We start from the raw sequence: 18,982 nt of genomic DNA on the forward strand, positions 1-18,982 counted from the left end.
ATTCAAGTGTCCATAACGTACAAATCCTTTGTTAGTTCATCATAGGTAAAAATAAACGTATTTATATGCAACCCGCATGACCGTGTCACTCGGCGGGTTAACATAAATGACAGGCGATATAATGTTAACATTTACTGCAATCTACTATGGTTTTTATCATATCACTTGAAAGCGAAAACTTCCGGGATGACCGCAGCGAAGCGGGGCGGGTTAACATAAATGACAGGCGATATAATGTTAAGATTTACTGCAATCTTCTATGGTTTTTATCATATCACTTGAAAGCGAAAAAGTAAAAATTATCTAAGTAACAAAGTTTATTGCGTTCCGGGGTGACCGCAGCGAAGCGGGGTGAACGCTGCTAGTTGTTACATAAATGTTGAAGTCGGGCACTTATTCAGAATATTTCATTTTAAACAAAACAACAACCGTTACCTGCTTCAAAATATTTCTTGAGAAACTATTCAGCATAACTTTGTATTCGTACGTACCTCACATAATACAAACGCAAAATGGAATTTTTGAGTTGCGTAAACAATAATGTGGATGAGTTAGTACCTTTAGGTAATAAACAAAGAGCTTAATAATGAGTAATTTATGAAGACTGTGAACTTTAAAAATAAACACATAAACGGGTCGTTCAAGTGTAAAAAAATGAAATGAAATCTTTGAGTTTTACGTCCCACGGCTATGCCGGTTAGGCTAAAGGAGACGGTGATAATGAGAAATGAGTGAAATGGTGGAATGAAGAAAGTGGGAGGAAACGGGAGAACTTCGAGAAAACCCACGAGCACGGTGTTTGTCCACCACAAAGTCCACATGGCGCGAGCTGGGATCGAACCAGGGACCCCAAACACCGGAGGTGAACGCTCTACCACTGAGCCACCGCGCCCCCTCGTTCAAGATAAACATTTAAAAACAAAACACTTTATGGGTTAGACATCAGCAGATTGCAATGACAGCATCCTGAGAACAGTTCTAGTGAGTCTAAACATAGTCACCTTTGCCGATTAAGCACTGGTCTCAACGAGTTTCTGTATACCATTAGTTGCTGGCGGATCCATTCTTTGACAGCGTCACAAACTGCTTCATGTACGTGAAGTCCTACCCTTCAGAGCTTTCTTCAACGAATTGAAAACTTGGTAACCGCAGGGGCTGTAACGCGGGGATCCATTCAAATCTCCAACGCAAACTGTGCTATGTCCGCTGTTCTATGGGCCACATGAAGTCGTACGTTGTTACGAAGCATAAGCACGCCACACGTCAGCTTTAGAGGTATCTGTTTTTTGTACTGTTTGTGGAGCTTTTTGTAGGCTATCACACTATCGTAATAACGTACAGCGTGGGTCGTAGCATCGACCAGCAGTGACTCTATCAACAGAGGCTATTCACATCGAAGAACACTGTCAACAGGACCTTACATCCGATCGTAGGAGTGTTCTGTCTTTGGTTGGAGTGTTCACCTTGCTCTTGCGGATATCTCTGTAACAATGATATTACAAACTTGTTTGTTTTTCCATCTAGCATCATCACCCGTTATTTTGAAACTTTCACTGTGATTAGCTTCTAAATCTGCTCTCTCCATTCATTGGCAACGAGGCTACACATTCTCACTGCTCTCATGTTACTGTTAATAAGCTGGTTTTTAAATATATATATTGTCGTCGTGTCTGGGATCTTGAAAATGTTTGATCGCCATGGCAACCGTCCCGTGACGTGTCGCTAATCTAACTTGTAGAGAGTAACAATTTCAACATCTCTCTCGATTTAACCAAAATTATTTGATATCGGACTCTCGAAGGTAAAGAGAAAACAAATAAATTAAAAAATAAAAATTTAGATTATTTTCGTCGACCGTGTCCGTACAGACAACTCCCAGTCACGACCTCGTCGTTTTTTTTTTTTTTTTTACAAGACGAAATAAAGGTAAAAGGAATTTAGAAGAAGAAGGGAAAAGGAGGAGAAGAAGAAGACGGGAAAAGAAGAGAGAAGGAAGAAAAGGAAGAAATACTGGACGAATATTGAATGGTAGCGCGAAAGCGCAAAATAAATTCTAATTAGTGGAGATAATTTTGTTCTAATCCTTCTATGTAATGTACACTACTCGTGTCACTCTGACCTGGATCCAGGTAACTATGCACGTTGAAGTTACCTAAACCCAGCTCAGATCACGAGAAGCGGTGTTTATTTATGTCAAAATAATAATTAATTTCATCCAGACATCGATGAAGTCGAACATATCTGTGAGTTAAAAAATAAAAAAAAAACATGGTTTTTTGAAATATCGAAGAAAAATTCAAGTAAAAGAACATTTCCCCGGATTTGATTTATTCGTTGCTGTTGCCTCAGTTCTTAGAGCCATAGTGAGATAGTCGTCTACAATATCTCATCGAGCGTGAACTATGGTGCATATATTAGTTATTCATAAGTGCAGTTACGGTGCTTAACACCCCAAAGATACTAATACTTAAAACTAAGAGTTCATCCATCCACATACACGCACACTCTCATACTGGACGATATTTCACATCAACATTTAGGTAAAATTTACCTTCAAGGAAACTAATCTACTGAAAGTTGATTTACATTTATTGTGCAAAAGCAAACGCATATTTGACAAGTTACATGTAATATGTAAGTTGACCATTATATAGGTAAAAATTATATGGTATACTTAAGTATTCCAAGGAAAGATACATGGATATTCAGCTTATAAACTTAGGATGAAACTTCGTAAATCACAATATAAATGGCAATACCGTTAAAATTAGTGATAAACATAGTTACTTCTAATGGATACAACAGAATAAAATTAAAATTAAAAAAAAAAAGATCTAAATAAGTTAAAATTTTTAGATAAATGAAAAATAAAGAGTAATGACATCAAGTATTTAATATGAGTCCATCTCTCATAGTTATCAAAATTCGAAAATGAAAATGAGTCCGTTTCTCATTTTTTGGTAACATAAAAATAAAATAAAAAAAGAAAGCGAAACGAAAATGAGTCTATTTCTCATCATTTCGAACAAAAATAAATAAATAAAAATAAAAAATAAATAAATAAATAAATAAAATGAAAGAGTTCATTTCTCTTTGTTAATTACTATCACTTGAAAATTTTCGCGTTTCACTGCACCATGTTAGGTATCTATACGCAGAATTGTTAATTTTCAGCTAGTGAATTTTGTATTCCTCTTTAGCGGAATCATACTTGCACTTCGCAAATCAAATATATCGTCATGAAACCTAGGATACAGTAACATGACACAATATATCGTTTATTCAGTATTTAAGTTCAATTGCAAAACATAAACATCATCACATTCATAGTCAAAATCGGGCTTTTTGTTGAACAGTCAAAATGAAGGTATAATGTGAAATAGTGGTATCCGTGAAATTTTAAACCGTTCAAATAAAAAAAAAAATAATAATAAAAAAAAAAAAAAAAAACTTGGAACATTGGAGGGAACTTACACCGGCTAAGAGAAAAAAAAAAAAACAACAACAAGGACTAGGATAGAATTTTTAAAATTTTCCAATCATTCGGTCACTATCGCACTTTCTGAATATAACTTTCGTAGCACTGTTCACTGAGGTACACATTAAGAACCAGGGAGATTTGGTAATTCAGACTGATGAGGTTCTGTAGTACGGGTTGTTAGTAAAATTAGTGAAAGCCCAATAACCTGCCCGTTTACATGCATTTCATGCCATTTGTTTTACAGAGGGGGTTGATACATAAAGTTTACTATATTTCCAGGATTTACAAGCGATGTTACAGAGTGCAATTATAATTAAAGTGATTGCTCAAACTACGTGCAATATTTATATTTTATGAAATATATGACGAACACGGAGTTGGTGGTAAACCTTCAAAGCATTAGTTTACATCTTTTATATTCACACATACTTCTTATTACATTATCTCTAACGACGTTTAATTCTTCAATAATACTTCTCATAAACAACGTCTACCCCGTGTAACAAAATATTTAATTCGCATACATTCAACTAATCACGCAGCTACGTAGTTATGCATCACAATACCAAGAATATCAAGGCACAATCAACATCGCTAAATCCCACATATATAATAAACAATCTTCCCAAAATTTCTCGGCAGGTAAGTGACACTTTATCGAATACAAAATAAAAATTAATTTTGAATTTACAAAGAATCCTAATTTAACCCTACACATACTACTAAGAACCTAAACTTAAAATTTCTCATCCTATGGTACTCCGTAGAAATAGTATTGAAAATTTGAACTATAAAGTGCACGAAAAGTCAATTAGTCGTCATCAAAATAATGTCAGAATAAAGTAACCGTTGTGCGATCGCTCGCGAACTCAATTGGCCAAAACTATCGGTGTAGAATTTTGTTACTACTTAGCAAGACTGGATAGTCCAATCATGAACCTCTCAATAGAATGTTCCAATTCAACTACGTATGTCGAACGGTATAAAGAAACGTAAATTCCAAACAATTAAAAAAAAAATAAAAATAAAATAAATTATAAGATGAAAATGGGAGGGGGGGAAGGTTTGAACTAAAAAAAAAATATTAGACAAGAAGGAAGGTAGAGAGAAGATAATAGCGGTGCTTATCAAAGTCTCACGGTGTCTGAAAGCGGTTCATCCAATGTTCCTTAATCGGCGTATCTGTCGTTGCATACAGTGGCAAAGTCAATCTCTTCCTTCTTTAGAGTCGAACTATCTTGTAAGTATTGCAAAATGGAATATTCAGTTCTGGTCTGTAGTACGGCTAATGTCTTATTTCAGTATCACTGGGTAATAATTAGTATACTTCATATCAGTATCCAATGTCGAATTCGGCAATGATGATAAGAGAATACCGTGGCTTTCCAAAAGCCAAACACGAACTCCACCATTGCTTCTTCAAGAGCCGGAAAAGAACTACTAGCTTGACGCTGGACCTAACAACGGTGAAAATCCTGTAATCAATTATGATAAAAAACGAAGTCACATGACTCTCCTCTGTGTAAAGCATCATGACGCTTTTAACATCTGGCAATGTTTTGGAATATGGGAATCTCAGAAGGGTGAGGGGTGGTCTAAACTATTTTATTAAAATTCTGATTGAAGGAGAGTTAAAAACACTTGCAAAGATGTTTTGACAGATGGTTTGCGGATGAAAAAAGAAAGAAAAAATGTGTATTACAGATATTTACCAGATGTTATGCCCAAATATGGAAATAGACGCCGAAATATTTTATTAAATTTTAAGAACAAAGAGAAATATTTCTGAAATTATAAGTTTTGTCTTTTCACCTAAATATTATTAAATTATACAAAATAAAAATTAATTTGGGACGCAAAATAAATGAATTTAATAAATAAAGAGAAAATTTGTTAATATTCAGAGCCAGTTCAGGGTGTTCAATTTCTACTGCTAATCCTAAGCCTTACAAAAAAAAAAAAAAAAAAAAAAAAAAAAAAATTATATACAACTGTAATAGACATATTGGTAATTTGGTTAAATAGATTGTAATTTGGTTAAATATTCTGCTTTACAATTTAAAGTTTTGAAATATTTAATGTATATTCAAAAGTTGCTTGTTATTTGTATTAAGTTTCTGAAAAAACAATCTCGATAGTACTGAAATCTTAATTCAATGGATGCACTCCGTACTTTTTTTTTTACTCGTCACAAACTACATCTTTTGCCGATAACATGAATATTGTTCCATCTCTTACGAAAGGCTCTATTAAACCAAACAGCGATATAAACAATTGCATAGTAAATTTCCCATAGCAAGCATTCACAGATACAGGGCAAGCAGTGAGACACTGGGTGTTTATATACCAGTAGCAATGCTGCAGCATAAATCTACGCGTAGACTTTGCTGTAGGTAGGATTATAAACTAACAAAAGTAAAACATCAATATTACAGGCTATGTGGTTTGGATGACAGAATCAAGAATCAGTGTCGTGTAATCTTCCCGATAGTCTTTCTGAGAAATATTTTAGTCTAAAAATAATCTTGTACTTCAGTATTTTTTTTTATTATTATTATTATTATTGTTATAAGTCAATCCTCTCAGGATTGTTGTTATTCAACTCTCAAAGATACTGTTTTATATTGTCTTTTCAATTTGTTGGTCTAGCCAAAGATCTGTATAAAATATTTCACGTTTACAGTTCATGCGAGTAACATATCCCATTCATCTTAGGCTGTCTCTCGATATAGGTATTCAGCATTACTGATGGAACATGAGAATGGTACAAAGTGCTTAAGAATGTGACACTGACTGTTACTAGGTAAAATGGGAGATAACCTGTGCAAATAGAATGCATATTAGATACAGTTTTGAAGATGGTTTGATCTTGTGATTCAAGATTACTCAGAAGATTATAAATGTTAGAAATACGATTAATATTGGAATGATATGCTAAGATAGTGAATTTATGAATGATATAGAGTTGAGAGATTCAGAAAATAGTCAAGGTATAGATTGAGAATAAAGAGATTTAACAATATATTATCTTTTGTGGTTATCGAAGAGTTTGGTAGTGTCACAACAGTCATACACTTTTTGTAACGCACTGATCTTCCTGTCTCTTTGTTTGGATAGAATTAAATAAATTAACAATTACCTTCATTTAATTTATTTAACGGGCTTCATTACACGGGCTCTACCTAAAGCAAACAGCAATATAAACACATACAGAGTAAATTTCCCATAGTAAGCATTAACAGGTACAAGGTGAGCAATGAGGCACTGAATTTCTATTTGCCAGCAGTGGTGCTGCAGCATATTTACCAAGTGGACCAGTTGTAAAAAGCAGTGTTGAAGACAAATCATTTTTATCCTATAATCTCACGTGACCTTGCATGTATTGAGTATGCAACGTCAATTTCATATAAGATTTCCAAGGAACTATTCAGAGGTGGTATGATTAGCAAACAGGATAAGCTTCCTTTATAAGGGTAAATCGTTTGGCAGACCTGGACATCTGAGGCTGATGAGGAGAGAATTAAGAAGTGTTTTCAGTATACCCCTCTGATTTCTACGTGGAGAACTGACCAGGAGCTTACAATCTCCCAAACATTATAGCGCGCGTTTCGTAAACTTTTTAAAAGATAACCATATCGAGTAAAATTGCTGCAGCGCCTAACATCAGAGGAACACGCGACCCACTTCCATTGATCATTGACTTTTTGATCATTGATGATTTTTTCTGTAAAAATTTTCATTCGGTGATCAGTAAAGGCCAGAATTAATGACAGAATGCAACATATTGCAATTATTATTATATTTTCGAGTAGAGTGCTATTTCACAATTTAGAAGCAATTTGTTGCCATTTTTTATTTTCTCTTCCACTGCTGTTTATCCACGCACGAATGACAGCATACCAAAGATTTGGCTCGATCTTATCTGGCCAAGCGTTCGTAGTGTCTGATAATGACTGCAGTCTGTTGCCGTTGGAATGTGGCAAGTGAAGGGGGGGATTCTAGAGCTTCTTCAGTTCTTGGAATTTTGAATGACAAACGGATATGCTTACTTCAAGGAAATAGCCAGACATGGACAGCTGTTGTGAGTCGCTGGCGTGCGTGACACACAGCTATTGTTGGTGTGCATTTCAGTGTTTCAAGATGCCGAATATAGGCCTTTCTAGGAAAGAGAAGGTTTTTGAGTGAGTTCGGGTTTAGTACGTTTTCAACAGATGATCCTGTACTATTTTGCAAATTGTGCGAAACTGTGATTTCTGCTGAGAAGCGTTATTTTGTCACATCATATAAGTACTCCAAAACAAATCTGCAAGGCACGCAAATCAGCTGCTGAAATGGTTCAGAATCTTCTTGGAACATTCACGAAACCCGCTTAACATTTTGCAAATGATCTGTGTGAAGCTTTAACCCGAGACAGCCCAAGGGGTGCCTCGGAGGCACCCTGGTCAACTTTTAATGCCATTATTTTTAATAGATATTTGGTTCCGTGTCCTGCGCTCTAGAATTCTTCTATCTCTTTGAAATGCATCCTCTGATTGCGTTTCCTAAGCATTTTTTTTTTTTTTACTTTACCTCAGAAAAAATAGAGTTGATTTTTTATACTAACGTAAAGGCCAAAGGTGTGCCTCTGAGGCTCCTATTGAAGTATGTACTTTTCTAATTATTTGATACTGTTCATTGTTTATTACCATTGACAAATGATTCCATAGCAAAGTAGTGACTAGCCTTTCCTATTAATGACGGAAAATACAAATGGTCACGGTGGGTTCAGGTAGCTTGTATATGCAACAGGAAGTCTCAGAGGCACCACTTGGGTCTTTTAAGGGTAAAATTAGCATTGGTTTCTCGGGTTAATTAACGCAGACATTTCTTTATGGAAGGTCGAAAATGTTTCCTTTAGAAACTTTCTCGAGAAATGCACCAGACAGAAAGTTCAAAGTGAATCGTCTTTGAGAAGGACCTACATTTATAGCACGTACAACAGAAATATGGACGATATCTTTAAAAGTGTTAGTGACAAACATATATGAATTTCAATTGGTGAAACATACGATATTCTAGGCCATTCCATTGCTAATATTGCAATTGGAAATTTCGAAGGGACAGAAGGCACACAAACATTTAATTGCATCAGAAGTTCTCGAAAAAGTAAATGGTACGGCAATTGCACAAAATCGCTGACTAATCTGTGGCCAGAATGCGTATAACACTATAAGGTTCTTCTTTTGTCACAGACTGAGCTGCATACATGAAAGGCGTACCAAAAGTCCTTAAGGTTCTATTCCCAAGTATGCTGTATGTCATCTGTCTGGGATACGCACTACATAGAATTGCAGAGGAAGTACGTTCTCATTTTCCCAACATCGATCTTCTCGTGTCGAATGTGAAAACATAGTTATGAAAACTGCGTCGCGAACCGGTTTCTTTTCGTGAATTAGTCCCTGAAATTTGAAGCAAGGGTGGGTACTCTTGAGTGGGAATGGAGAAGAAAAATGAAATGAAAGCTTTGAGTTTTACGTCCCACGGTTATGCCGGTTAGGCTAAAGGAGACGTGATTATGAGAAATGAGTGAAATGTTGGAATGAAGAAAGTGGGAGGAAATGGGAGAACCCCGAGAAAACTCACGCACACGGTGTTTGTCCACCACAAAGTTCACTTGGCGGGGGCTGGGATCGAACCCGGAACCCCAAGCGCGGGAATGGAGAAGAGTTGTGACCCTTCTCTTAGTTGTCGCTAACTGACTTGAACTTCTAATTTGGTAAGTTAGTCAATAAATTAAAATGAATTTCGGTATTTTATTTCGGTTATATGTATATTTAACTATTGGTTAATTATATCGGACTTCCGAGGAGAAACATCAAAAGAATCTTATGACCGTGTCTATAGCGACAACTCCCAGTCACGAACCCTCTTCAGTTTTATTAGAAATATGAAAAGAAAGAATAGAAGAAGATAGGAGAAAAGGAGGAAAAAAGAAAGGGGAAAGGAGAAAGTAGGAGATGAAGGATTACTGGATAATGATGAAAATATGGTAAAGAAACTTGAATAGTTATCGAAAAGGTAATTCATACCCGAACGTTATTACTTGAGAATCAACTCTGAAGTGATCCTGAAGAGATACATGTTCCCTCATACTACCCTGACCTAGATCCAGGCAACTGCACAAGTGGGAGTTGCCTGACCCAGCCCAGATGATGAGAAGTTTTATTTAATCATTAGTCTGTTATTTCCAAATGTTGAATAATCTTTATCCAGTATCTGAATATCCACAATGGAGATCGAACACACATTCGAATTAGCCAAGAAAAAAAATATCAAAGTGATGTACATATTTTCCAGAAATAGAAGTTTTAGAGATTCCTGAAAAGACTGTCGTTATTAAAGCTTATCCTGTTGTTTTGGCCTTCCTCCCAGAGCCGATTTAGAGTAATTTAGGGTTAGTTATCTTTCATGACTTCGGTCATGCACCAATACATATAATATAGTATTACACATATATTATAAACACTATCAACGTAAATCAATATTAAGGGCTACCACTTAAAACTAAATTTGTCATTCATTCACGCACATATACATACATACAGGACAATGTATTGATATAGGTAAATCAGTTTAAAAGAAACCATTATCTAACTACAGTTGGTGAACATTTATTACATCTATTGAGAAATTAAACACAAAATGTTAAGAACATGCAAGTAAGTATACATATAAATGTGTCATTCCACATATAATATCGGACTACATCAATTTAAATATATATATATATATGTTTGATATTAGCAGACAGATGAAAAAAATTAATTAATTTAAATTTTGATAAAATAGTACATTTTAAAAACAGAAATATTTAATTACATTTTATAATATTTCATACGAAAGAAAAAAACTTAAAATGATGGTTAAAATGAGTTTGCATTTCATAAAAAAAAAATTTAAAAGGAAAGATGATTCAACGATTCCTTTCCCGTACTTTCCGACAACCTGTTATGTCACACGTATTCGTAAAGCACCCTTTTGGTGTCCATGTACTTAACTTCATTTTATTTAGATGTACACACATGAGATCATATTTATAAATCGTGAACAACACAAATTCAGTCTGTAGACGTATTTGTTTATACATTTTTCCAATTCCGGGCATTGAGAGAACAAAGTTTTATCATTAATTTCACGGTGACTACGTCACTCATCTCATCATTCAATTTATTATCTCGTTCATTGACTAGTTTTAAATCACTATCAAATTGTATCGGAAGATGCACACATTTATAGTTATATTCGCACAATGTATAGAGAAACGAGAATTTTCTAGGTCCAAAGAGATTTCTCTTTTGTCTCAAGACCACGATTACTGAGGTGGAAACACTGTTCAGGTTTGAGCATTGTATATGATAGACAAAATTGAAATGTTATTGCACCAGAGGATTTCAGATTTATAAACTTGAGGGTAGATTTAATAATAAGTTAGAGTTACGGTGACCTGCTTTAGTGTCATGCCATATGCAGTTGGTACAATTACAAACGATATTAGTAGTTACATAAGTTACTTAATAATATTACAAAGATTAAAGAGAATATCTACCATGCGTCGGTATTTTTAAAATTCACATTTTCGTCGAATATTTTGAAACTATGGCAACCTGACGTGATTTACCAGCTGTTGAAGCCTTATGCCATGATGTCCAGCCACAGCAATGGATTGGACATTCAATCAACAGTGACCAATATCATCTACTCTGACCTCCATGGTCATCGAACCTTTCTATCTATCATGTTTTCTTTTGAGAATATGTTAAGGATACTGTCTGTAAAGCACCACTGCTCAACGATTTGCATAATGGTATGCATCTCGTATGCTTTGAGTTGCATAACATTGATGGGAAATTGTGAAAATGTGTTTGCTGGAGTTAGATTATTAGGTTGACGTGTGTCGAGTAACGAATGGCACATCGATCGTTTATGATTTTCAGCTTTATGTTAACATTGCCATAAATCATCTTGGATAGTTACATTACATTTGTGTGAAATTACATCTTGTTTCGACCGTTTATAAGATGTATATAATGACCTGATATTGTTCAAATAATTTTGAAATGTCTTGTATATTTGGTTACGTGTCCTCATTGTGAACTGCATTGTGTAGTTATTCTCCATCCACCTATTTATTCTACGTTTGAATCAAATATTTCCCGAAAATTTTAATCTCGAGAATCGTTAGTCTCTTGTTCATTCCTGTGAATTATCGCCCAACTTTTCATATGTCTAGAAATCAAATATTGAACCGACTTGGCTATTACTTTTTGCTCTTGTAAACACCTAGCTCCAAAACAATTGCAGTGGGTTCTTTGAATAAAGAATTCATTTTTTTCTTTAACGTCTTGGAAAGAACGTTATCATAGCTTTATCAATTTTAGTCATTATATAACGTAAATATTTAGAGCAATGCTACATAAGAACTGAAATTTTTGAATTGGATAACATGAAGAATATTATGCGAGATCCTACTCGGAAACGATGTTTCCATGTCAGTTATTTTGATGGCGAAGGAATAAACCGGGTCAAAGTTGCTGGATAAAGACTACGAAAGATAATGGTCTCCTGGAAACCAACAAAACAAAACACCTGAAGGATCAAGCAGTAAAAGATTGGCGCCTTTTTCACTGAAAATTGTCTTACTTCGGCGTATGTAGAAGTATGTGGCTTTTGATTCAAAGAGTGGAAAGAAGTTTCATTCATTAAATTTATTGAAATTTAATGTAATTTTGCAGCACCGGGACGGGACCTACTATCTAAAAGGAGTTCCGAACAATTGCTCGGATTTGTATCGAAGACAAATATGCAAACCACGGATTGAATCTGAAATTCGCAACGCAGTACTGCAAAAATGATTATTTCCGTGGATGGAGGACATTTCAACCTAAGTTATAATTTGTGTAGTATCCGCGCTTTGAAACAAATTTTGGCTATGGCTCATTTGTATCACCATTCCATTAATTCTTTCATTATCATTCAATTGAATATTGAGAGAGTTTTTCAGTTTTCTCTCTTAATTTTTATTTATATACATTTAGGATATATTTTTCTGTGATTTTCAATTATTAAGATATAAAACTAATATATTTTTTTTTGTTTTGTCTTGATATAGGGTGATCAGTTTTGTGAGTGGAAAATCTGTGATATGCTTCAGTGTGACAATATTTACAACTTGTTTTTATTCGGAGAAGCTTATAATTCTTGCCGGAAGACTGAAATAGGAACAGTCATTTGCTTGATTCATCCCAGAATCATGGAAGACAGGTAATTTATTTTAGAAAGAAAATAATCATAATATAGAATAGCGCTTTCCAACCTGAGTAGGCTTGAAATCTTCATTTACACTGCTATTCGTGTACTCTGTATGCTAATGAAAATGGATGATGGAGAAAGTGGGGAAAGAAGGAAGAACACCCGTACACTGTGTTGTCCATCACAACCTTAAAAGGCCTGGAATTGAGCCATCATGTCCTCTGTGAAAACTCGTAAAGCATGAGAAATGGTATGATACAAACTAAATGACACAACAAATGTTCAATAAAGCATTATCTCAACTACGATTGCAGGAAGCATTGGTTTTGTTGAGAAAAAATGGTCTATTATAGAATGAAAAAGAAACGAAAGAGGTAGGCTCACTTCTCAGTGGTAAGATGCTCCTCTCCGATAAGAAGGATGGTAGGTTCGATCCCAGGCCACTCAAGCTTGTGGTGGACAACATTATGTTTATAGATCGTCTTGAAGTTCTATTGTTTCATCTACTGTATCATCATTCCATTAATTCTTCCATTACCATTCAATTGAATCTTATTATCCGTCTCATTCAACGTACTGTAATGAATAAACGAATTTTGTTCCACAAGTATAGTCGCTAACGCTCTCGCCTTCGGTGCGAGCGATCCTGGGTTCGATTCCTGGTGGGGTCACTCGGTCGAAAAAGTGTAACAGCTTTTTCAGGCCAGCCACCCTGAATGAGGTTTTCCTGGGTTTTCCTCATTCACACCAGGCAAATGCCGGGGTGGTACCTAACTTATAGGTCCCAGGCCGCTTCCTTCCCTCCCCAATCCTTTATTCCTTCCCTTTCCCCGCATTGTGTGCTCGCCGAGGGACGTCATCCCTCAAATCGTGAAGGGCTAAATGGCCTTAGATGCCGAAAGCCCAGAAATCCAAATCCTAAATCCTAAATCCTTGTTCCACAAGTAGTACGAGAGAAGGGAAATATTCTCAAGCTTGTTCACGTGATTTAACTCAATCGAGAGACTTGCTGCTTTCACGTGAGATCAGGGGTTACGATGACTCAGTTGTGGAGCGCTTACCTCTGCTGCGTGGGGTTCTTGGTTTGATCCCCGGCCAAGTGAGTTTGTGGTGGACAACATCCTGTCTGGATTTTCTCAAGGTACTCCCGTTCCCTCCCACATTTTCATTCCATCATTTACTTGCCTTAATCATCAGTCTCCCTTAGCCTAGCGCGCATAACGTCGGACATATATATTACTCATACACACTGAAATACGACTTACGTGATTTTGTTGATATCTCATAAACAAATATACAGTATTTAATTAATAAGCCTGATATATGGCATAAATAATTTCTAATGAAAAAGTTGACTATGGGTAGTTTTCCTTCGAATGGAGTTTCTGGAAAACATATTATTGTTTGTATTTCATGTTTTGGTAACAACTGCACCATAATATAATTTAGTATAAGAAATTGGAGCGAAAAAATGTAGTGCGGTGGCACGTATCTTTTATTATATAGTGAGAAAATAATTATACAGAGTTCCCCCTTAAAAGCGCAATTTCAGAAAATGCTGAAGCACGTGTTCACTTATTTTTAATAAGGAGTTCATATACGAAGTTCAATTTTCCTAACATGTCGTGAAATACTGTATTTTCGGCATACATTTCAAACGTGTACCCTTCACCTTAGCATACACATTTTATTGACATGATAAAAACCTGGCTAAAGGACAGTACTAACTATCATATATTCAAAAATTCATTTCAGACGGTGATCAGATATGTAGAAATGTTGATCTGGATATATAGAAATCTCCACCCCTCAGCCCCTAAGGCGGAATTTTCGATAACATTGGAACAAGTTCCCGTTTATTTTTAGTAAGGAGGTTACATACTGAAATTAATCGTAACTTGAGAAGCTTCTGAGATACTCAACTTTCAGTCATAAATTGTGATCCTCCTGTTCCCTTTGGGGTACGGACTTTAGTTAAAATGCTATTGTAAAACACAGTTCAATATAAGTCAACTTTTTCCCATTGTATATAACAGACAACGTCAATTTCATTTTTATAATGTAAACAAATTGTGCCGAAATACAATGTATAGTACTGTAGCACTTCTAAAAAAGACTAAGAAGAAAATATACTAGAGTCCCGTATAACTGAATTTGATGCGGCCGATGGTGCTTCGATTGAACGAAAATTCAGTTATATCGGAATGAAGGTTCTTAATATATGGTACTGTAAAAAAATAAAATCTTTAAGTTTTACGTCCCACGATTATGCTAGCTAGGTTAAATGAGACTGGTGATGAGAAATGGAGGCAATTGTCGAATAAAAAAGTGGGAGGAAATGGGAGAACCCCAAGAAAACCCACGCACAGGTGTTTGTTCACCACATAGCTCACTTGGCGCGAGCTGGGATCGAACCAAGGATCCCATGCACCAGAGGTGAACGCTCTACCACTGAGCCACCGCGGCCCCCTACAGTACTGTATATTTGTAGACAAAGCTCAACTGGTAGGTGTCTGTTGAACTTTACGGCACAGCACAGTACGTCTGTTCAAATGGAATGGTGATTGGGAGTGGGTGAGCACAGTCAACGCATCGTAACAATGAACTTACTTTATGATAAGTAATTGTTAGACCAAAACAAATACTGTACTCATTGTTGGTGTTCTAATTAAAAATCGCGTATATGTGAAGGTGTTTTAGCGATTCGGTTAAGCGGAATTGTAGTGTAGTTGTATTTAATCAATATTCTTACTTTTATAAATTTTGAAACAAAGTTGAAATAACCAAAATAATAAAAGAATATGACTAATTCATTGTTTTTAATACTTTTAAGTGATGTAAATTTTGTATTTTTAATAATATATTTAAGAGTAAGTTACAATTTATGACATTTGCATGAAATTAGAGTGAATATTACAGTAATTGTTTACATAATTTCTTACTATGGGCAGAACTAAACAATGAAAATATAGTGTAAAACACTGAAATATTTTAAATATTGGAGTGGTAGTGTACGTTAAAATATCTTACTTCTATTTATTTATTTATTTACTTGCATTAACCGAAAGGGAAGATCCGTCTTTCATTGTTGAAGGGGAAGAAGAAAGAGGAAAAACGAATGTGGCGTCTTAAACCTCATGTGTATGCCATTCATGACATTTAAAAGGGGAGCAAAATATAGCAATGTCTTTGGACACACGTTAAGTTACAATGACACTAGTAGAAGGAGACGACTATTCGGCCAGTTCCGAAGACTACACATTGAGGCCATCACGATCTTACCATCGCTATATATAGTCCTGGATCTAACTATGGTTCTATAGGAAAGTTTGAGTATGGAGTTTTCTTCAGAAATGTTTAGTAGGTGTATTACTAATTTTTTTTTACTTGGGTGGACATCCGACATATTGTACGTTTTCCGGCTATGACGTCATCAAAGATGGCGGCTGCTTAATCACAGAAAAGTTCATACCTCGACTAATATTGAGCTGATTTACATGTAATTTCATTCCTTTCTTTCAGGGTTGCTTATCAGAGGTCCTAGTACGTATATTTTTACTAATATATACATCCGACGCATTTCCCTGGGGTGACGTCATCTAAGATGGCTTCTACTTAATCATAAAAATGTTCATATCTCCGCTAATATTGGACTGATTAACATGCAATTTCGTTCTTTTTTCAGGATTTCTTAGCATGAGTCCTAGCAAGTATTTTCCTTACTAAAGTGAACATCCGAAACATTTTTTGGGATGACGTCATTTAATATGGCGCCTGTTCAGTTAAAAAAATATTCATACTTATGGTAACATTTTACTGAAATTAGCACAGAATTTTGTTATATTTTTTCATTACTGTTAAACAAATGTTCCTGTAATTAGTTTCAATTTAGGCGGTCATCCGACAAATTTTCGACATATCACATAATGCAAGATGGCAGCTGCTCAATCACAGAAATCTTTATATCTTTGGTAATGTTTGACTAATCAACATGAAAGTTTTTTTTTTTTTTTTTCATTTAAAGGAAAACTTTGTACGTGACGTAGTAAGTACTCCTAACTTAGTTGGACATTCAACCCATTTTCCACGGATTATGTCATTAAATATGGTGGGATTATGTCAATTATAAGTCTTTTTGTCGAAGAGTTAAATGTTCATCATCATTTTTCCAAGAAACACATACAGAGCGTAGATGAGGAGGTAAATTCAATACTTCAATATATTTTGCAGAACGGTAACCCATTTGAAATGCGTCCTAACGAAAGATTAGTTCCACAATATGCAATATATATATATATATATATATATATATATATATATATATATATATAAACGTTTCCCAAAAAGTTTGTGAGGCCTATTCTGTATTGCGTAAGACGAATAGAATCGTCCAATTTCAAAACGGCTCTAGTCCATTTACAGAAAATCGCTGAAAACCGAGAAAAACTGTAGGATCTGTGTTTTTTAGAACTGGAAATATTTGAGGATGGTCAGATTTTTCACATGAACATACTGAAGTATTCCCAGTTCTACAAAACATGCACACCCTACATTATTTTAAAAGTTTGCTGGGATTTTCTGTAAATGGACAAGAGCCGTTTTGAAACTGGACGACTCATATCAAGAAAAAAACAATAGGGGTCTCCAATACTATTCTCAAATTAATGTTACTGTTATTTCATAGTTATAACACAATAGTTCATAACATTGTGGATGTTATGAATCGATGCATTTCTCTTCTGTCAACATCTTATAAAATCCTTTCAAACATTTTATTAGCAAGATTGACCCCATACGAAGATGAGATTGTTGATTATCAGTGCGGATTTAGACGAAATCGATCAACTATGGAGCAAATATTTACCATTCGAGAAATACTCGAAAAGAAGTGGGAATGCAATACCCCGGTACATCAGCTATTTATTGATCTTAGAAAGGCTGACGACTCGGTTAGGACAGAAGCATTGTACAACATTCTTACAGAATTTGGAATGCCGAAAAAGCTAATTAGATTAATTAAAGTTTGTTTAAATGAATTCCAAAGCAAAGTACTGGTAGGAAAATTCTTGTCCATGAGCTTTCATGTGGAGAATGGCCTGAAACAAGGAGATGCGTTGTCGCTATTATTATTCAGTTCAAAATCTCTTGTCGTCTCGAATTCTGTCGAAGAACTTGAAACTTGAAGCTTGAAACATATAAAACGATAATCATGCCTATTGTTCGGTATGGTTGCGAAACAGGGTCGCTTACTCTGAGGGAAGAACATAGACTAAAAGTATTTGAGAACAAGATACTGAGACGAATATTGTGACCCAAGAGGAACGGGAATGGGAAATGCGGAAATTTCATGACGAGGAACTACATAATTTATACGGTTTACCGAACATTGTTAGGGTCATCATATCTAGGAGACCCAGAGGCAGGTCATGTAGCCAGAATGGAAGAAAGTAGGAACGCTTCCAAAGTCTCAACTGGAAGATCAATTGAAAAACGACCATTAGGAAAACCTAGATGCAGATGGGAGGACAATATTAAGATGGACTTCGCAGAAATAGGAATACAAAGTAGAAACTGGATCCAGTTGACTAAGGATAGAAGTCAGTGATGAAGATTAGATGATATTCAACTGTACATCTGTGCGAAATAGAATGTAAGTGAATCACCCAGAAATAAATTGCATACAGTTAGAGGAAGCTGCCTTTAGAATGATGGTCCATTCTAAGCGTGCATCCCTGTGTGGGTTTACCAAAATTTTTCTCATTAGTGTTGATACTAACCTAATGGTATTAGCATTGTTAGATTGGCCTACTCTTCATCAAATTAGTTTACAAGAAATGTGGGTGCGCACTGGAGTTGGTGATTCCACACGACTTTTGCCTGTTCATGCCACCTACCGAAAATGGGAGAAAACCTGTACAAACTGCTTCTAGCCATCCAGTACACTAATAGGTTCGATACGAAGAAACCAGCTATTCATCGTGCATCTAGCATATATTTGGGAAATTTTGGAGTGTCGCCTGACTAGGCTGATGTAGAAAAAAAGCCTTAAAGCTGCAGAAGAATAGTGCAGCTATTGAAGAAAGAATTCCATTGCACACCTTTAGATAAATTCAGGGTTTGTTAGTACCATCATGGAAAAAATGTAGGCATTAACGACTTGCCACCTTCAGGCAAGAGTGTTATAGGACCCTTATTAAGATCTTAATTTCATAC

At 35.4% G+C, this 18,982-nt stretch overlaps 1 protein-coding gene across 1 annotated transcript in view; it reads left to right on the forward strand.

The window, feature by feature from the left end:
* The window catches only part of LOC145687949 (uncharacterized), a 137,956-nt gene that overhangs the window by 54,916 nt on the left and 64,058 nt on the right, over positions 1 to 18,982 (forward strand). Inside the window, exon 11 of the mRNA XM_081761542.1 lies at positions 12,630 to 12,781. Within this exon, the coding sequence (XP_081617668.1) occupies positions 12,630 to 12,781 (152 nt within the window). The remainder of the gene's footprint in view (positions 1 to 12,629; positions 12,782 to 18,982) is intronic.

The sequence above is a fragment of the Thermobia domestica genome, chromosome 6, assembly GCF_964235325.1.
Source record: "Thermobia domestica chromosome 6, izTheDome1.hap1.1, whole genome shotgun sequence".
NCBI classification, from domain to species: Eukaryota; Metazoa; Arthropoda; class Insecta; order Zygentoma; family Lepismatidae; genus Thermobia; species Thermobia domestica.